At 42.9% G+C, this 21,724-nt stretch overlaps 1 protein-coding gene across 4 annotated transcripts; it reads left to right on the forward strand.

Annotated features, from left to right (window-relative positions):
• Window positions 1-513: 513 nt before the first annotated feature.
• Window positions 514-5,195, forward strand: PENK (proenkephalin). Of its 4 annotated transcripts, XM_088058503.1 has the most exons (4): window positions 514-727; window positions 922-1,012; window positions 1,197-1,338; window positions 4,218-5,195. In XM_088058503.1, the coding sequence occupies exons 3-4, from the start codon at window positions 1,201-1,203 to the stop codon at window positions 4,881-4,883; spliced, it is 804 nt and encodes a 267-aa protein (XP_087914629.1). In that variant the 5' UTR covers window positions 514-727; window positions 922-1,012; window positions 1,197-1,200; the 3' UTR covers window positions 4,884-5,195. The 4 variants fall into 4 exon arrangements, with proteins under 4 accessions (XP_087914629.1, XP_087914632.1, XP_087914622.1 ...); XM_088058506.1 differs by lacking the exon at window positions 922-1,012; XM_088058496.1 differs by lacking the exon at window positions 922-1,012 and having other exon boundaries at window positions 514-723.
• Window positions 5,196-21,724: the final 16,529 nt, after the last annotated feature.

Here is a 21,724-nt window from a genome sequence, read left to right on the forward strand (position 1 = left end):
AGGAAAAAAGAATTGAAAACGAACAAAAAACCCAACCAAACAAAAAACCAACAAAAAAAAAAAGCCCATACCAAAAATTCCCAAACCCAGTCGCACTCTCCGGGTTGTGCGAGGCTCTTGCGGGAACCTGCGTCCGCTGCCCCGGGGAGTGGGGTTACCTCCGAGGGGACCCCTCCAGCCTCGGGGCGCCTTTCCCCGTCCCTCACGCCCACCCCCGCATGACTCAAGCGCTGTCTCATTCCCCGCCCGCCCCCGGTGAAAACTTCCCCCGGTAACTTTCCCGGGGCCGGTTCCCCGCTCCCCCCTCCCCGATGGCAGGGGCACACACACACACACACCCCCTCATCCCAAGCCCCGCTGGAGTCACGGACGGCGGGGCGGTGGTGCCGGGGGGGATGTCGTAGTCGCCGCGTCAGCGGGAGCCCGACGGCGATTGGGGGAGGCCGCCTTCTCCCCGCGGTCCCCAATTATAAAGTGCCGCCGCCGCCGCCCGCACACGCTCCGCAGCGGCGCGCCCGGCCCCGGCAGCGGGCTCGGCTCGGCGCCCCCCGAGCCGCCCTCGCCGGAGCTGCCAGCAGGCCCCGGCTGTGCCTGCCTCCCCCGGGGCTCCTCCGGAGGCTGCTCGGTCTCGCTATAAGTAATAGTGGCTCCCACGCCGAGGCTTCAACAGGGCGCAGCTTCTTCCTCGGCAACTCCCGGGAGCCCCGAGGGCAGCGTGTGTGTGTGAGTGAGTGAGGGAGCTGCTCTGCCCGCGATCGGGACAGAGGGAGGGCCGGGGCGGCTCTGCCGGGGCTGGTGCTCGGCGTCGGGGAGGTAGCTCGGGGCGTCCCGGTGGGAAACCCTTTCCCGGGAGGGCCCGGGATCCCGTCCGTGCCGCTCCGCGGTGCGTCTCTTCTCCCGCTGTGGTGCCGGCTTTTGCAGGCAGAGAGGGATAAAGTGTTTGGGGACGAACACTTTCACCAAACGGGATCTTCTGGGTGCTTCATCCTCCGGGTCCGCTCCTGTTCCGAAGGTCAGTTGCCTTGCCAAACGCCTGCTTAGTTCAAGCTCCCGCTTACCTGGCGAGCGCCATCACCCCGGCTCTGAAAAGCGTGAGCTTAGCGGAGTTGGTTTGAACCTTTTGGCGGCTGGGGGGAGCCCGTGGCGGGGGTGGGAGCGGGAGGAGGCGGCTGCCGGCTGACCTGTCCTTCTTGCAGCCCCATGGCGTTGCTCCTGAGACTCGGCTGCTCGCTGCTGGCCCTCAGCACCTGCCTGCTCCCGAGGGCGCGGGCCGACTGCGGCCGCGACTGCGCCGCCTGCGCCTACCGCCTGGGACCCCGCGCCGGCATCCACCCCCTGGTAAGCGGCACCGGGGCCGCCTCAGCCCCCGCAGACCCCGCACCGCCTCCCCCTAGCTCTGAAGGGAGGAAAGGGGGAACGGGGAAAAGCAGCGGAATAAGAAAAATAAATGGTGGGGGAAGTGGCGGGGGGTGGCTCGGAAGACACTTTTTGTGAAGGGGGGAGAGAGGGAGAAGCTGGTTTGGGCAGAGGGGGCGAGGAGCGGGCGGAGAGCGCTGATACAAACCCAGAGCGCCCCGAGGAGCCACCCAAGCCCGCCCGTGCCTCCCGCTGCCCGACGGCGAGCGGCGACCCCCGGGGATGGGGACAAAGGAACAGCCCCGCGGGGAACAAGGAAAAGGCAGAGTGAAAACGTAAGGAGGAAGAGAAATCCGACCGGAGAGGGCATCTCTGGGGAAGGAGGGGTCGCTGCCGGGTATTCCAGCGCCGACAGGACGGGGGGAAGCCGAGCAGAACGGGAGGGAGGGTCCCGACCGGGAGGGTCCCGACCCTTGTCCATGGTAAGATGAGCTCTCTCCGGGCAGGATGGCTGTCGAGCTGAAAAGATCTGCCTGAAATCTCTCTAAAAAAAAAGTGGGTTTAAAGCCTCTTTGAGTAACAGTACCTTCGCTGCTTCTCCTCTCTGCACGGTGATGCACAGCGTTAGGAATATGCCTGTGAAAGACTAAGGCTTCTAAGACAAATCGTGCTAAATCCGGAATGAAGAGCACTGGGGGGTGGGGATTATCTGTAAACTTCATGATGTAGAAACTATTTAAAAGAATAGTCACAGAGGCAACTCAGCTTGAAATTTAAAGATCGGGATGAGTGAAAGCCTGGGGTCCCTCAGCCCTTCCTGAAGAAGGTGAGAACTCTGGCTGCCAAGCACTTTGCCAGTGGCATCGGTTGTTCCTGACTTCAAATACACCCACATTGAGGCATCATGCTCTCGGCACATCTAAAATGATCTTAAAAGTTTTGTTGCTATCATGTCACTGGTTACTTGGGAGCATGCAAAAGGAAGAAACTGGGCTCTTTAGCCTTACACAGAGTTAGTAACTACTAGGTACTTCTACTTAATCCAAAAGCTCAAGACCTCTTAGCCATTGCAGGCTCAGAAAGGCAATATTCTTTAGACAGCTGGCAAAATAGTTCCCTCTACTTTGTTTTGTTTTGGTTTTGGTTTTTCCCTTTGCTAACACTAGCTTTCAACCATACCTTAGCTTTAATGTCAACTAGGGTAAAAAAAGTGGTATTTTGTCCTTACAGAGAGAGGCATTTGTGCTTTTTGGAGTATATGTTCTGCATGTCTGTATTGCCAGTCTCTCTTGCACACCTTCAGTAATCATTAAAGACTCAAAGTCTCATCCTGTAACAATGTTTGCTAGCTAACTAGGTGAAAAAGCAATGTAGCATACCTTGTATTTGTTAAACATGTATGAACAATTCTTGGAAACTATTGTTTCTAGGTATTAGTATCTAGTAATATAATAACTGAATTTATCACATTGTATTTGTAAGAGAGGAGTTGTACCTGGTCACTCACACTTAGGGATTGTGTTCTTCTGACAAGAGGAGGTTATTAAAACTAGCTGAGAAAGGGAGAGACCTATTCATGCTTTGATTTAGAGCAATTCCAAAGCCAGACTGAAGCTGAAATCTTAATCTCTTTACAGCATGACTGTAATATATAGTAATAAGCACATAGTGCCAGTTAAATTATTGTGTTGCAAAATATATAAATCCCTTTAATTTTCTTTTCTTTTCTGATCATACCAAAAATATCATATTTAAATTTCTCAGACTAAAGTGAGGCTCAAGAGACAGGCTGTGCAGTGGACAATGAGCTAGCTATCTGAGAGAGCTGTACTGGAGTTTAATTTCACACTTTAAAGTATGTTAGGATCCTTAGAGCATGTCATCTATAGTCAGAACGAGTGTTTCTCTTATTGAAAATATTGATGATTTTTCTTTACCTATTGTGGTATGAAAACCACGGGCAAGAAGAAAAAACACTGGAATCACTTTATTTTATAACTGAAGGGTATGTCTGCACAAGATGTAAATTCCCCTGACACAAGAGAGATAATCATAGCTAATATCTGTGTTTCTATCATCACAACGCAGGTTTTGAGATATGCATAAGGTACTGAAAGCTTTTTTGTTGTGGCCTGACAATTTTTCAACGCAGTCAGAAACATGGCTTAGGATTTTTTTCCTCTCTCTTTGATGGTCACTGCTTTCCAGCTAGCAAAAATGTAACTTTGAACCTGCCTAAGTGAGCCTGTATTTCTACATTTCTATTGGTACATGTTAGAATGATCTGTTCCACGAAGAGAAACTCATGGCAACACACAGCCTTTAAAGCTATACAGTGTATTGAAGATACTGAACAGTACAGTACAGCTGGCTTCTTTGCAATACCATGCTGTGCAACTCATTTTCTAAAATTTCTGAATGATACTTTTAATTATGAAGATTGAATATGCTTCTACACTTGAATTATGAAGTAAACCACAATTGTTTTTTAGCTTCCTGGTAGGAAATTAAAAAAAAAATAAACCATAACTCACACAAGTGTAAGGGAGACACAAGAACTGTACTTGTGGCTTCTTTGAAACAGAAACATAGGGGCAACCTTGACATAGAAGACCCAAAATTCATTTTATCTGGTAGTCTGCCTCTTAGAGTGGAGACTACCTTGTCCTTCAGAGAGGGATATGAAGAACTTCAAAACAGACAGGTACCAAATCAGCTGTTCCCAAAGAGCATTTCTTCCAAGCCAGTCACAAAGAGAGGCTCACTCATGCTCTTTTATAAAGAAGTAAATCTAAGATAAAGTCATCATGAGGTGATAGTTACTATCAAATCATTCTCAGTAAACCACATCCATTTTTCAGGCATGTACACTAGAATGTGAAGGAAAACTGCCCTCTGCCAAAGCCTGGGAGACCTGCAAGGAGTTCTTGCAACTGGCAAAGCTGGATGTCTCTGAGGATGGCAACATTGCTCCAGATGACAAGAAAGAGCTGGATGAGAACCATTTGCTTGCGAAGAAGTACGGAGGCTTCATGAAGAGATATGGGGGGTTCATGAAGAAAATGGATGAGCTCTATCGAGCGGAACCAGAGGATGAAGCTAACGGAGGAGAAACCCTGGCTAAGAGGTATGGAGGCTTTATGAAGAAAGACTCAGATGACGATGCCCTTGCCAACTCCTCTGATCTGCTGAAGGAGCTTCTAGGAACAGGGGATAACCCTGAAGCGGCGCACTATCGAGAGGTAAATGAAAACGACGGCGATGTCAGCAAAAGGTACGGAGGCTTCATGAGAAGCATAAAGCGCAGCCCTGAATTGGAAGATGAGGCCAAAGAGCTGCAAAAGAGATACGGTGGCTTCATGAGAAGAGTGGGCAGGCCAGAGTGGTGGCTGGATTACCAGAAACGATATGGTGGGTTTCTTAAGCGCTTTGCCGACTCCATTCTCCCTTCAGAAGAAGATGGGGAAACTTACTCCAAAGAAGTCCCAGAGATGGAAAAGAGATATGGTGGTTTTATGAGATTTTAATACCTTTTCCTTTATCCCTTTTGTCCTAAATGAGAAAGACTGCCTTATTTGTCATAACTTATTGTAACGTGTTGCTTGTACAGTTTTTTACTGTCCTTGGTTAATGATGCAAACTGCGATTTGTTGTTTCAGGTTCCGTGTTCTTTCAAGTCAATTAACTAATTTCTGGTTTAGTCAAGTTTCAGTCTGTATTGTAATTCCCATGCTAGAACTATTTTGATTACTGTATTCATTTTCTTTAAAGAGGAACTACATCTACAGTAGAGTTGCTTAACTGTACATACAATAAATTCTTCATCCTAACTGCAAAAATTCTGAAGTGCTATTTTTTCTCTCTGTTGTTTAATGAAATATCATCTCAATTTTTCTTTAAGCCATCATCAGAGTGATGCCAACTTTTTATTTCCATAATTACAGAATTTGTAGTGCACACACAACATTTGAAACATATTTTTGTCTTTAGTTTTCTGTTTCTTAGAACACCAGGATAATAAATAATTTAAATCAGTTAACAGAATAAATATTTAAAGCCTAAATTTATAATACATAGTGTTCAACAATTGATATTAAAAAAGAAAAATCACAAGTGTGTTTGACTTTAGGCACTAAAATAATTTCTTCAGTGTACAACACAGTGATATGTTTGATTAGTTACATCTTTGATATACATCCAATATAGGATTGTACACTTGGCCTTAAAACAGTAAACACTAATTTAAAAAGTGGTAAGATTCGTGCAAAATAAACATGACCCAAAACTGCATAAAAATACCTGATCTTGCAGGGCACCTGACAAATGTTTTTCCATGGAATAGTTTTGTGTTAGATTCCTCAGCTGCTACAAATCACCTTGGCATAACTGAAATATAGGAAACTGCTGGTCAGACTTCTCTGCTTCAAACAAAAGCAGTAAAAGTAAATCTGAGAGCAAGCAGAAAAGCCAACACTAACACTGTAAATCCTTAGCAATTTAACCAGGTGGCACTTACAGCAAAGGCCAGATCCCATCCCAGAGTAAAACTCCTACCATAATTCTGACTGTCCCCCTTTATTCCTAGTCTGTGGGTAGTTTTCCCTCACCTAGTAGTACTTACTCACTACTAGCAGTGTTTCCCTCACCTACCAGTAGTTACTGGTCACTTCCCACCTAAATTAACATGATGAAAATTGCCAAGACCACGGCACTGCCTAAAACACTCCATGACTCTGCATTCAGCATCCATATTTCAGTTTTGCACAGTACTACCTATTTACAAAAAGGGCAAATTAAAGGTCTGATTTTAATTTCAAGGCAATGTGATTGTCTAGGTACTTAGGACTTGTAAAAATTAAGACGTGTTTCAAAACAAACTTGAAGGCCTCATCACATACAATTAGTTATGATTTTAGGCTTGGCTCTTAGAGGATGGTATAGGTGGTCTGAAGTGGTCCAAATCCTGCTGAAGACTTGCTAAAATGTAAGGCATTCCTTTTCCTTCAATAAAAAACAGGGCACCTATTTTCCTCCTCCTCCTGTACAGAACTGATAATATAAAATCTTTTAATCCAGAAAATCCAGGTGCCTGGAGAAGCTCCATGGCCTCTTCAGTGTTCAGTTGTGTTCCCTATCACCTTTCTATAGGTTCCACCAGCCACAGGAAAAGTCTTCCCATTCTTTCCTCCATTGCACTTGCCCATAGTGGCTGGAGAGCAACACTTCACCTGAGTGGTTTCATCCACAAGAACCTTGGGTTGTGCACACTAGGGCTGCTCTGGAGCACAAACTCACATGTGGGATGCAGCTATCAGCAACAGGTTTGCTTTAAACATACACTCCAGGAAGAACTAAAATGACATCCTTAGTATTCCACTTCAACATTTAGTCACTTCTTTTCCCTAAAAAGTTACTCACCTGTAATTTAGCCAAGGAGGGACCCTTGCAGGCCTTCAAACTAAAACAAGCATTGGTGTACCTGATGATGTAAACAGTTTACCAGTTGTTTTTACCCATCCTTCACAGATAACAAAACCTTGGTAATTTAACAAGGAATAAAACTCCCAGATCTCAAGAGATCTAGTATGTATATTGAAGAATGAAGTATTTTGATCAACTAAACCTTTAAACTTATATCAATGTGACACCTTTTCTACCATCTTTGTTGCATTTTGAGCCCTAAAATCAAGAGCCAAACAAAGTTAGGTGATAAAATGTGGTTATGATTTTAATGAAGGTCCCTCCAGCTGCACAACATGCAGAAATTCTCACTGAAAATGTTCCAAAGATGCACACATGATATAGGACATGTAGGCTTTAATAAGTTTAGCAAATTAGCATAATTGACAAGAGTCCCCAGTTAGAAATACAGGTGATGAAGTAATTCCCCCTCTCGGATCAAGGCCCACCTTCGTTGCTAATTGTTTATGGGAAAGTGTCTTGGGGAGGTGCCTTGACCTTCAGTTCCTTAGAAAGCAAGATTAGAAGGTCCTCAGGATTTGTCTAGTAGGAAAAATACTGAAGTTAGGTAACTGTATTACTATATAATAACAGTCTACAGAGCTATGAATATATATGAACAATATATAAAAGGAAAAATCATTTGGAATCATCTTCCATGGCATACTCCTGGAAAAGCTGGCAAGCCACATCTTGGTGCACTCTTCACTGGGTTAAGAACTCTCTGGTTGGCCAGACCCAGAGAGTGGTGGTGGTGGTGCATCCAGTTGGCATCCAATCATTAGTGGTGTTCCCCAGGGATCAGTATTCTTTAGTATCTTCAGTGATGATCTGGAGGAGGGGATTGAATCTGCCATCAGCAAATTCACAGACAACACCAAGTTGGTCATTAGTGTCAATCTGCTGGAGGGTAGGAGGGCTCTGCAGAGAGACCTGGACAGGCTGGACAGATGGGCAGAATTGAATAGTATGAAGTCCAATAGTATAAGTCCAAGTGCCAAGTCCTGCATTTTGGCCACAACAACCCCCTGCACTGCCACAGGCTGGGGACGGTGTGGCTGGACAGTGCCCAGGCAGAAAGGGATCTGAGGGTACTGGACATGAGCCAGCAGTGTGCCCTGGTGGTCAAGGAGGCCAATGGCCCCTGGTCTGTGTAAGGAGTAGTGTAGCCAGCAGGAGAAGGGCAGTGATTGTCCCTCTGTACTCGGCACTGGTGAGACCACCCCTTGAGTCCTGTGCCCAGTTCTGGGCCTCTCAGCTCAGGAAGGACTTGGAGGTGCTGGGGTGTGTCCAGAGAAGTGCAACCAAGGGTTGGTAAAGGGTCTGGAGTACAAGTCTGATGAGCATCTGAGGGAGCTGGGGTTGTTTAACCTGAAGAAAAGGAGTCTCAGGGTAAGCTTTATTGCTCTCTACAGCTCCCTAAAAGGAGGTTGTAGCCAAGTGGGGTTCAGCCGCTTCTCCAAGGCAGCCAGGAACAGGAGACAAGAATATAGTCTTAAGGAACTAAGGGGAGGTTTAGGTTGGATGTTAGGAAGAATGTCTTCACAGAAAGGGCAATTAGACATTAGAATGGGCTGCCCAGGAATATGGGGGTGCCACCCTCCCTGGAGGTGTTTAAGGGAAGACTGCATGTGTCACTCTGTGCTGTGGTCTAGTTGAACATGGTGGTGTTGGGTCACAGGTTGGACTCCATGATCTCAGAAGTCTCTTCCACCCTAATTGATTCAGTGATTCTGTGAATTTACATAGCAAAACAAAAGCACTTGGTAAAAACATCTGACTGGGATACATGCATGCAACCCAAAACTGGAGTAAGGCCATACAAAGTGGCGTAAGTTTCTTCCAGGGCTGAGCAGGTAGGAGGCAATGTACATGGAAGGGAGATATGACTTTGATTCTCCAAATGAAATAGTAAAACTGAATAGCCCCCATTCCTTCCATTATAATTGAAAATATCTCCAGTCACACACTTTCTTGCTCTAACACTTACAATTTAAAAGGTGTGAAATTAGAATAAGATCTAATTTCTTCTGTAAATATGGAACTTCTTATTTTATGACTTTCAGTTATGCCATCATTCAGGTGCTCTTTAAAGTGTTCTAACATTTCCAGAAATTAACATTTCAAATTAAATCAGCTCAAAATGTGCCGGTGAATCAATCAAGGTTTCCTGAATCACAAATCAAAAATAAGGTTGAAGATAGGATCTACTGAGCTGGGAGATGAAAAAAGGCCTCTCCCTCTCAGCCCAAGTTCTGAAAGACCCCACTAATTTTCCTCTTACAATACATTCCTAGAACTATCACTTCATCAGAAGATTATTGAAATAGCTCTATTGCTTTATAAATAAAAGAAGAAAGGAGGAAAGCCTGATGTCTAGAAATAAAATTAATTGCAAAAGTATTCTGAAGAAAGAAATGTCATTCTGAGACCAAAACCAGGATTCTACATTTCCTTTTACTGGCTTTTATCATTGTTCCAGAATAGAATCATTGGTCTGAATACTAAGTATAAGAAAAATAAATTAATATTAACAATGTATGCTGGAGGGGACCAGACCAGTCTAAGAGAGAAATGCCTCTGCATTAGGAACAAAAGGGAAAAAAGATAGTCTAATTGAGGTTAGACAAGGATGAGTTGGGCTTTTAAATAGAAACTCATTACAGGAAGGAAAAACAAAATAAAAAAGTATTTCCTGAAGTAAATGGAGTTCACATACAGGAGACAGAAGTTGATGAATACAGTGATTTCTGAATACCAAACTGCTTGCAGCTGACACTCTACCTGAAAACCTAATCTTAAATCTTGGGATAATGAGCAAAGGCCATAGATCTATTTCCACATTTCAGCTGAACTTGGCATATTCTTTGAGCTGAAATATGCAGAGCATAACTTTGAATTTCCTGTTTGTTTATTTCTGGTAAATTAAAATATCATATAATATATAATAAATATAAATAACTACAAGGTTATTATTACAATCATTACTTTGTAATTATTTCCAAATAGTTATAATAATTTACTTTATAATTGTTTATAACTATATCATAAATACAATATAATACATAATTATAACATCTAATGTTGTTAGCTGATTCAGATAATGTTTCCCAAGATAGAATCTTTAGAACAGAAACATGCTCTAATTTAATATACTGAAATAAGTATTATTATACTGTGTTCAACAGAGACTCTAAATATGCACTGGCTCATCTTAATTCTGAAGGGAACTCAATTAAGAAGAACCTAAATTTTCATTTTATGGTGGATAAGGGTCTCTGTCATTAAGAGTGGTTTTGGAGGCCAACATGTAAAGCAAAATAACAAATTCATAGCAGAGCCCTGTAATTTATGTATACATCTCAGTGCCTCAGAAAGTTTTCCTTATAGTTTTCTTCTTCAAGCACTACAGCGATCAGCTGGACACAAAAAAAAAAAATTCCTTTTTATATCAACAAGACCATGATAAAATTTTCAACTTAAAAAGGCAAATGAATTGTAAAATTTTCTCACTCTAGGTTGTTGTGAGAATGAAGAAATTCCTGGAACAGGTTAGCTGGCCCTGAAACCTGTGACACTCCAAGGAGCACACTGTATTTCTGGTCTTTTAAAGCAGTAAAGAGGGATCTTAAAAATCACACAGAGACCACTGTAACCACTTCCCTATCAGAGTCATAATGCTTCCACCCTTCTCTTCAGTTCCCAGCAAGATAAGAGATTCAGCCATCACCAATGAGACTCCTCTACATGGCTAAACTTTGTAGTTTGGTCTCTTTCTCCAACAGCAGACACTTTGGCAGTGCACAGACTTGATCTCTTCCACTCCCCTTGAAATCCAGTCTCCACTCACAGCCTCAGATTTAATTTTACCACCCACCACACTGAGGTTTCCTTTCTGACTTAAACCATAAAAGACTACTTTAATTGGAGAGTTACTGAGACCTCCAGTTCCAGCTGCTAGCTGTGGAGGTTAGGTGGCTGCTCTTAGAGTTTTTACTTTTAGCATTTTGATCATAATTCTTTGCTTCCTGCAGTATTAAAAATAGTTCTATGTGTCAACAGGAATACACTGGCTGTATCAAACCTGTATCACCTGTATTTCATTCTATCATAACTATATTGCAGTTGCACTATTACACTATTCCATCCACCTGAGAAGGATAGGGAGTTACCATGAGCATAGTTGTAAGCAAGGAGCAGGGCAGCAAAGCCAGCTGTAAACCATTAATCTGGGCATTCAATTACTAATCCCATCAGCCTCATTTAAAGCATTTAAACTGACAGTTGCATATCCAATTAACTGTTGCTATAGAAAATGAAAATGCTTAGAGGTATTTGACAGACAAATCTTTACTGGCCCAGCAGGGATTTAGACTGAATTTGTTTAATTAGATTGTGACTTTACCTAAATTGATCATTTACTGTAATCTTTGCTGAAACCAGGGAATGAAATCTCTCAAGGTTAAATAGGTGTCACAAAAGCACATCACTCTGCTAAAAGATTAGTTAAAATTCTGTGCTGTGCTGCTTCCTCAAGAAGGATGGCATTTCCTTATGCACAGATCATGAGTACTAAATCTTTTCATAGCTGTCCATGTCTGTCAGGACATACATGACCTTTGCCTCTTGCCTCTCTGGCATTACTCTCTTTATCAACACAGTCTTCCCCAGCCCACGTGGCTGATTACCAGGGACCCTGTATTTTCCTACTTTTTAAATTTTTGCACTGTTTAAATATATGCACTGACTTGTACACCAGTTGCAGTGAGACGTGCGTGCGTTTGTCTGGTCTGAGTTTCTCACAATTCTAATCCATATAAAATTACAGGATACCAGATTAGGAAAACCACTCCTACAGTCCCATGAGAATCTGCATCTTAACTTTTAGACTTAATGCCCTGCAAAATATTCTAAAGCACTTATTCAGGCAATGTTTTTTTTCATGAGCAGGTTGCAGTGGCAGCAACAGCACAAATGATAGGCAATTTTCTCTCATAAAGGCAGCTGAAGATCAGCCACACAAGCCTCTCTCAGTACATATAAACCAGTGTTTTTCAATCATGACCTGCAGTATAAATGAGTTTTACAGTGGGACTTTCACATTTCTCTACCTTTTCATCTCTGCAAATAACTAGCTGACAAGGGCTGAAATTTCAACTGCATCACATTTCTCTGCCTAGAAAAATATTATGTGGAAGTATACCTTTTTTACTTTAATTTTTGTTAATACAGCATAGCTGTCATGCTATGACAGCAATTGACACAGTTAATGTGACAAAGTCATTCTCAGAACATGATTAACTGATTCTTTGCCTGTCAGCCAGAAGAAAAGCTGTCAGCTTCCATCTGAACAGACACAGTGGAAATTAATCAAAGAACTTCTACGGGAGTCGTTGCATGCTTAAACTTTGCTAACCAAGCTGTTTGTTGAGCAGCAGACTGAAGACAGGGGATATGTTTCACTCCCAGGTATACATCATACTGAATTCCTCTGTAGTAACTGAGACAAAAAGCCTGAAACAAGATTCTCAGGGTAGATGAGGTTCAGAAGTAGTATCTTCTCCCTGTAGATTTTTCAGAGATCTTTTAGGCTCCAGGAGTTTCACCATCACTGCATAAAACAAATCTGCTCCCAGCATTGTGACCATTCAGAACATGTGGTGCCTGCAAATGCCTTTCAAATTCACCAACGTCACTGTCCCAGCATCAAACCTTGTGGGCTCTCGAGAGGCTGAGGTCACTGGTGAAGCCTGACCGAAATGGTGACAGCACAACAGCAAAGCTGCTCTACATTCTTTGTGTTAATGTGAATACCATCGTCATTCAGTTTCTCAGTATCCTAATGAGAAGAGCAATTAAATTTCTAAATGACCTTAACCTGAGGCAAAATAAACAGGCATAGCAGTGATAAATTCTTAGACAAAATCCTTTTCGAAATAATATCCCTCACTACTGAAGACATCCCCTCCAGTTCTTGCACTCCTTTGAGGTCTTTTGTGGTTTGCTGTCACTGTTGGTGTACTCCAGCTCTTTTGGTCTCCTGGTTGCACTTCTTCCTGGTTAGAGATTTTCAAACTATTTGATTATTCAAGTTCAGCAGGTGCATTGAGTCACACCTTGAGGAAGCTTCAGCTACTATAAAACAGCAGATTGTCAGCCTAAGTGCCCAGACATCCATCAGTACATTCCCTTTGTCTTCTGCTCTGTATTGTTGGAGTTCAAATTCCCTAATCCAACACAGTCCCTGATCTCAGAAAATGGTCTCAGAAAAGGGATACTTCCTGAGCAGGAATATCCTCTTTCTTTCCCCTTACTACAGTTTCCCCATCACTAGTATTACTGCTCCATCACCATTAGGCTCTACACTCTGCACAGTGACTGTTGTTTATTCAGGCTAAAAGAGATCGGGTAACCCATTTTCATAGTCCTCAGTTCTACCATCACTTAAATAAGAACTCATTTTTTTCAGTATACAAGAAAAATGTAAATTGAGTACATTCAAGTGCCATTATACCTACATGTAAATAAACAACCCGTCCTAGTAAAATAGTCTAAATACTCATCATTCAAGTTGAAAAGAGTTAAAGAGGGTTATTTTAGCCTATCAATTAATTGGAAGGAAGGGAATACCGTTTGACAGGAAGAACTGGTCAGACTACATACTAAATGACTTTGTATGTCTGACTAACTTAAGACATCATTCTCCTCCCTGGCTTCTTTTGGGGAATATGATATTTCATTCTGGGAAGCAAAGCCAGTTTTCTACATACAACAAACAATGTTATGGTTTTGTCCTCTCCTCATTTGTCTAAAAATGTCTACAAGGCATCTATTTTTCCCACTGTAAAGAGCACAGTCAACAGCAGCTTTTTCCCAAATGTTTCACATTTTCAGAGATTTGAGTTTCTGCAGCTTAAATTCTGAAGTGTCTTTAGACACAATGATGACAGGCTCTGTGCACTCTTCCTAGGGAATATAACATCAGCTGTGCATTTTCTCTGGAAGGAAGCAGCTGACAAGCACTGGTGCCCTGCAGCTGGTGCCCTTACACCAGATATGAGTGTAATCTCACAGATACCACACCTAGATACTGCTAGGTCACAAACCTGGAGCTGGTGAGCCACATACTCCAGGCACCTTCTCAGTCACAGACTGGAGCTGCCCTTTGACTGACATGGCAATTAAAGAACATTAAGCATCTGCAGGGTTAGATGTGGATGCAAATAAGCAGCATCTTTGAAGATGGATGCAGCATGCACAGGCCTGCAGAGGGATCCCTGCACATGTCCACAGCTCTAGAGTTGCAGTGTCTCTGTAGGCTCACTGTAGGATGGCTTAAATTCATTTGCTAAGGATTTTCATAGAATTCACAGAATCATGAGGTTTGAAGAGACCTTCAAGATCGAGTCCAACCCAGCTCTAACATCTCAACTAAGCCATGGCACTGAGTGCCACATCCATCTTTGTTTAAACACATCCAGAGATGGTGACTCCACCACCTCCCTGGGCAGACAATTCCAGTACTTTATCACTCTTGCCATAAAAAAACTTTTTCCTAACATCCAACCCATATTTCCCTTGGCACAGCTTAAGACTGTGTCCTCTCGTTCTGTCAGCTGCCACCAGGAGAAAGAGACCAACCCTCACCTCCCTACACCCACCTTTCAAGGAGTTTCAGAGCGTGATAAGGTCACCTCTGAGTTTCCTTTTCTCCAGGCTCAACAACTCCAGCTCCCTCAGTCATTCCTCACAGGGTTTGTGTTCCAAGCCCTTCACCAGTCTCGTTGCCTCCTCTGGATGCACTCAAGTATCTCAACATCCTTCCCAAACTGAGGGGCCCAGAACTGAACACAGCACTCCAGGGGCAGCCTCACCAGTGCAGGGTGAAAAATGACCCTGAGTACAGGGAAAAAATGCCCTCCCTGCTCCTGCTGGCCACACTATTCCTGATACAGGCCAGGATGGCATTGGCCTTCTTGGCCACCAGGGCACACAGTCAGCTGTCACCAGTACCCCCAGGTCCCTTTCTGCCTGGGACTGTCCAGCCACACCGTCTCCAGCCTGTGGAACTGCAGGGGGTTGTTATGGCCGAAATGCAGGACTTGGCACTTGGACTTACTAAACTTCATCCTATTGGACTTTGCCCATCCATCCAACCATTCCAGGTCTCTCTGCAGAGCCCTCCTACCTTCCAACAGATCAACACACGCTCCCAGCTTAGTGTCATCTGCAAATTTACTAATGAAGGACTCAATACACTCATCCATGTCATCAATAAAGATATTGAACAGGACTGGCCCCAGCACAGACCCCTGAGGGACACCACTGGTGGCTGGCTGCCAGCTGGATGCAGCACCATTCACCACCACTCTCTGGGCCCAGCCATCCAGCCAGTTCCTAACCCAGCACAGAGTGCTCCTGTCCAAGCCATGGGCTGCAGCTTTTCCAGGGAATGCTGTAGGAGACTGTGTCAAAGGCCTTGCTGAAGTTCAGGTACACAACATTCACAGCTTTTCCTGCATCCACCAGGCAGGTCACCTGGTCATAAAAGGAGATCAGGTTGGTCAAACAAAATTCACCCCTCCTAATCCCCTGCTGGCTGGGTCTGATACCCTGGGCATCCTGTAAGTTCTGCGTGATGGCACTCAGTATAAGCTGCTCCATTAACTTACCGGGTACTGAGGTCAGGCTGACTGGTCTATAATTACCAGGATCCTCCTTCCCACCCTTTTTGTGAATGGGTGTCACACTGGCCAGCTTCCAGTCATCTGGAACCTCACCAGTGAGCCAGGACTGTTGGTAAATGATGGAGAGCGGCTTCACAAACTCATCTGCCAGCTCCCTCATCACCCTGGGATGGATCCCATCTGGTCCCATAGATTTATGAACATCCAAGTGTCTCAGCAGTTCTCTGACTGTGTCCCCATTGGTAATGGGGGAACCATTCTGCTCCCTGACACCATCTACCAACCCACAAGGACAGTTGTCCTGAAGGCAAGTAGTCTTCCTACTAAAAACTGGGGAAAGAAGGCATTAAACACCTCTACCTTCTCCTCATCTGCAGTTATTAAGTTCCCTCTCACATCTAATAAAGAACAAAGGTTGGTCTTACCCTTCCTTTTACCATTAATATATTTGTAAAAACATTTTTATTATCCTTTTTAGAAATCACCATTTTAAGTTCAAACTGAGCTTTGGCATCCCTAATTGTTTTCCTACATGCTCTAGCAGCCCCCTTAAATACTTCCTGAGAGACCCAACCCTCCTTGCAAAGATGATACATCCTCTTTTTATTCCTAAGTTCCTTCAAAACCTTGTTGCCCATCCAGGCTGGACATTTGCCTCGTCAACTTGTCTTTAGGCACAGTCTGTTCCTGTGCCACTCAAGATCTCTGTTTTGAAGCGTGTCCACCTTTCCTGAAGTCCTTTGTTTTTAAGGGCTGCTTCCCAAGGAACTCTCTGAATTAGTGTCCTAAATAGGCCAAAGTCTGCTCTCCAGAAGTCCAATGTAGAAGACTTATTGATGTTCCTCCTCATTTCACCAAATATTGAGATTCTATAATTTCATGATCTCTGTCTCCCAAGCAGTCTATGGCCACCATATCTCCCACCAGCCCATCTTTATTTGCAAAAAATAGATCTAACATAGTCCCTCCCCTGGTGGGCTCACCCACCAGCTGAAACAAAAAGTTGTCCTCCACACACTCTAAGAACTTCCTGGACTGTCTCTTTTCTGCTGTATTAAGTTCCCAACAGATGTCTGGCAGGTGGAAGTTGCCTACAAGAGCAAGGGCTGATGATCCTTAAACATTCTTCAGCTGTTTATAGAATAAATTGTCCACCTCTTCTTCCTGGTTGGGTGGATGATAACAGACTCCCAGTAGGATGTCAGCCTTGTTGGCCTTCCCCTTAATTCTTACCCATAGTTGTTAGTTTCAATGCCCACAGCATCAAAAGCCTCCCTAATATAAAGGGCCACCCCGCCACTTCTTCCCCCTTTCCTGTCTCTTCTGAAGAGCTTGCAGCCATCCAGTGTGGTGCTCCAGCCATGTGAATCATCCCACCACATTTCTGTGATGGTGACTACATCACAGCTTTGCTGTAGCACCATGGCCTCCAGCTCCTCTTGTTTGTTACCCATGCTGTGTGCATTGGTACACATGCACCCCAGCTGGGCTGCTGATCTCACCCCTAACTCAGGCTGTCTACCCTTGGGCCTGCTTCCAGACAACCCATGTGCATCCCCTTCCCCCTTCAAACCTAGTTTAAAGCCCTCTCAATGAGTTCTGCCAGTTCATGAGCTAAAAACCTGCTGCCCTTAACAGAGAGATGGAGCCCATCTGGTTCAAACAGGCCAGGTGCCATAAAAGTTGCCCCATGATCAAAGAACCCAAAATCCTGCTGATGACACCAACCCTTGAGCCACATGTTGATAATGTGAGCTCTCCTATTCCTATCACTGTTTTTCTCAGACACTAAAGGGATTGAGGAAAAGACCACCTGTGCCCCTGCCCTATCAACCACTTGATCCAATACCCTCAAGTCCCTTTTAATTGGCCTGACACTCCTCTTTTTAATCTCATTGCTGCCAGCCTGGAGTATCAGTAGCCCTCAGAGGGCTGAGTCAGCCAGTTTTCTTTACAGTTTTGAAAGTTCTAGCATGCCTGTAGATACAAACCCTCCCATAGCTACAATGGCCTATAGTTATCCCCTGAATCATGCCTCAGCAGTATTACAACACCAATTTCATACAGCAGCTACTAATTTTTATTTCAGTGGAGGTTGAATTAGTTTGGCTGTGTGATGAAGTATATTGAGCCAATTAAAAGGAAAAAAATAAAAAATCCAACCATAGGAAAGGAGGCCTTCAGTGCTCCATACTATTCCTTGGAAAGCAAGCAACTCATGCTTTGATTCAGGATACAAGATCCAAGTTTTGTGAGCTGGAACTCCTTTTCTTCTTCATTTACAGGATATACAGCCAGTTCCTGCATATCCCTGATCAGCTTCGTCTTTAAGTAGGATGAAAAGTTCACTGCAGAGTGCATTGCTTAATGGGTGCTCCAGTGTAGTCCTGAGTTTTGGCCAAATCTGTTAGAAAGGATATGCACAGATCCAAGGAATATGTTAGATTTGTGCTGAGGATTTTTTTTTCCTTCTGATGAATTAATAAGACTATAACTTTGATTTCATTTAACACAAGACATATCTATCTGGTGAGATGTCAGGCTGATGTCTTTGACCTCTATGGATCAGAGGCATGTTTTGACACAGGAAACAACTGGAGCTTTTCCTGCCATTAAAATTATTAAAACTGGAGAGTTAAGGTTGTCGTAGGCACTGTGTAGTAAGGGATTCCTACTTGTCATCTTGTATTCAGTATTGGATTACTCTTAAAAGTCAATCACATTACTTCGTTCACTATCACAGGCAGACATTATATGCTTCTTTCTGCGTCCTTATAAACAGACATTTTATTTTTATGCTATCAATTCACTAACTTCAACAAATACTAGTGACCTAGAGAAAGGCTTTTTTCCTCACTAGTCTTTGCCAGAGCTAAACAGCTCACCTTTTGAGGAATTATGTATATTTGGGAGTTTTTTGTTCCTCCAAATTAATGAATGCATATTGCCACATAATTTAAACACTCTGCAAAAATTACTTTTGTCAGAAAATGTTAAAATATCATTTGTCTGTACTTACTGAAGAATTTGTTTGTCACATCTGTTTGCAACATGTGAATGGTTTATATTAAGTTTTAAAATTACAAACCTAAGTAATTCAGCTGCCCAGTAAGATAATTATTTATCAAGCATTTTAATAAAGCAATCCTATTCTACTAAATCCATTTTTTTCTTTTTTGCAGTGGAGTTTTAAGTTTTACATGCTGATAATACAGGAATGACTTATTAATATATTGGTAAATACTCAGTAACCATTTATTAAAAGCTGTGGGATAATAATAATTACCAGTAATTAATAACATATATTTAAAGCACCTATTGCAGCTCAACAGCGAAAATACCTTTCAATACCATTCATCTCAGCATCTTGCAAGTAAACATCTTCTCATTTTTAGTAACAAAATGTATTGGTCAATGTATAATCCACCAGAAATATTCAACAGGTCCAGCTGGCTTGAGGACAAGAGTAATTCTCTAACCCTAATCTTTACCATCAATCAAAAGGCCAATAAAATTAATTATACTTACAATTACCATGCATGGCTGTTAGCAGTTGTGACAATTTCATGTATCAAACATGCATATACTGAGATACTGTCAACTTTATCACATTTAAAATTGCAAGTATGCCAGAGGATACACACCATGAGGAAACTGCAGCCAAATCCCCCACTGCATGGGTAGATTTTAGCATGGGTGTTTGACTGATTCTTATGCACTTAAAAAAAGGATAGTGAATTATTTTAACATACCTGTGTGGTAGACTTGGTAGACTTGATGGCCTTAATTTGACATGCCTCTGTGATGGTTTTGGCTAGAGCAGTTTTCTTCACAGTGGCTGATTTGGGGCTCAGTTTTGGAGTTTTGTGCTGAACACAGGGTTGATAATGTAGAGACGCTTTTGTTGTTGCTGAGCAGGACTCACACAGAGCCGAGGCCTTCTCTGCTTCTCCTGCTGCCACAAGTGCATGGGAAGCTGTGAGGAGACACAGCCAAGACAGGTGACTCCAACTGACCAAGAAGATGTTCCAGACCATGTGGAATCATGTCCAGTATACAATGTGGGGGGAAGAAGGAGGAAGGGGGCCTTAGGAGTGATGGCATTTGTTTTCCTGAGTAACCATTACACGTGATGGAGCCCTGCTCTCCTGGAGGTGGCTAACACCTGCCTGCCCATGGGAAGCAGTGAATTAATTCCTTCTTTTGCTTTGCTGGTGTGCACAGCTTTTGCTTTCCGTATTAAACTGTCTTTATCTCACGAGTTTTCTAGTTTTTTTCCCTTGCAGTTCTCTCCCTGATCCCACTGGTGGGGAGAGATCAAACAGCTGCATGGGGCTTGGTTGAGGTCTGGAGTTAAACCACAGCAGCCTCTTATGATGTCTCCTAATTTCTCATAAAATGGAGTACATACCAAGTGTACAGAGGTGAATAAACATGCTGGTGAGCTGCCATTTTTAGGCATTCTTGGCTGTGTGGTTACCCCTGCTTTGATATTGTTAGTGATGAACTTTTAGATTGATCTATTTGTGCATCTTCCCTGTTTCCTATGTTTAATAGATTTTTTTATGATTAAAACAAATGCCAGACATGTGAAGGTTTGTTACTGGAAAGTCAATAATAAAAATATCACTCACAGAACTGTTACCGTGGCTTCTCTAGCTGCAGCAGTTATTTTGATTTTATTTCTTTTCAGCACAGTCACATGTGGACAGTTTAATTGATGTGTTCTTATTATCACTTAGGAAAAGGAGCTTCTGGTACAAATTCAAAGTTAATTGCAGAGAAAGGTAAGTTTGGGGCTAGAGACCAGTTACAGTGCATACATCAGTCAGGAGAATAAGTTTCTGTTTGCCAACAAGATTCAATGTTTTAAAACACTGGGACAAAACTGAGAAAAAAGCCACACAAATACTTAATTTCAAAATGCTAAACAGTTCTCTAAAGGAATCATCAAATCTAGCTGGCAGTGAGTGAAATGCAAGCTATCCTAATTCACTCTGTTCCCCAAGACCTTTGTCACTTTCCACATCCACTCTTTACCTCAAGATAGCAATGAGGTGTAACATTCCACTACCACAAAGAAGCATCTAATTTAATAGATATAAATAGTATCTAATTTAATTAATATAAATTATTAATCATTGTTGTAATTTTCATCACTTATAGAATGGTAGCTGGCTGCTCCTTAGGTCAGTTCAGCATAAGAACCAGGAAGTCATGTGTTTTCATACTTGCATAAGCACGTGCTTTGGAAACAGGCTCCACCTGTTAACTTACAGCTTACAAAGTTCTGGTTGCAACACCATTCCTCACCAATGTTGTCCACCTTAAAAACGTCATCATAATAAACAAGCATCTTCCCTGGTTTGTTTCATAACCAGGAATTCATTTCTGAATAATTTCAGTTTCCCCTCACCATAATCTGCTGCTTTTGCTGTGAAATTACTGATTGCAGCATGGGACACTTGGAGTTAGGTTACCCACCTATTTTGCATTTCTTGGCATCTTGTTTGGAGCCACAGCTCACTGAGGCTTTGAGATCTGCCTTCATCCTCAGTGGGGGTATTTCAGCTTCCCCTTTGCTGGCACCAAAATAGAATATTCAACAGTTAACTGTGCATGGAAACATACCCCTTCCATACAAATCTTTACACTGACAGTGTACAGTTTCCCACCGTATTTCTTGCTGAAAATTACATCAAATTTTGTGAGCTATCATTTTATCTCAGCTCAACAGAAAAACATCTTATGAACCCCATAAACTGTAGTCTGGATGGTGTATATAATACAAATGTGTATATCAGAGCACACTGTGAATTTATTCCGGTTTTTTTTCCTTTTATGACTTGCCAATAAACAAGACCTCTAATGTAACTCATTTGAAACGCAAAGTACACCAAATAAGTAGCGTTCTCTTCATTGCCTTTTTACATAAACAGTGTGTGGAAGACTTCATGGTGATTGAGATGAGCTGGTGTCACAGGAGAAGCACATTCTTACGGACCTAAATATGTGTGTGGCTTTTTATTCAAAAATATTTATAGTACAGTGGTGTAGGACTGCAGTTTTAGAGTTGGATAACGCATGTATGGGAAACTGAGGACTCACAAAAGTAATTTTAAAGGTGTGAAATGATAATCAGGGGATTCACTGATTTAGGGGGCACGCTTACAATCATCATCTACCTTTTTGCTCCCAGCCCGGCAAGCTGGACAACAGTA

Source organism: Pseudopodoces humilis, chromosome 1 (genome assembly GCF_049639895.1).
Source record: "Pseudopodoces humilis isolate 2021_Gansu_Grassland_sample_001 chromosome 1, ASM4963989v1, whole genome shotgun sequence".
NCBI classification, from domain to species: domain Eukaryota; kingdom Metazoa; phylum Chordata; class Aves; order Passeriformes; family Paridae; genus Pseudopodoces; species Pseudopodoces humilis.

Excerpts from the sequence above, each read along its gene's own strand:
- PENK (XM_088058503.1), top strand. The coding sequence starts at position 1,201 with ATGGCGTTGCTCCTGAGACTCGGCTGCTCGCTGCTGGCCCTCAGCACC. Across the intron at positions 1,339-4,217 it reads GCGCCGGCATCCACCCCCTG|GCATGTACACTAGAATGTGA; the intron begins GTAAGCGGCACC and ends TCCATTTTTCAG.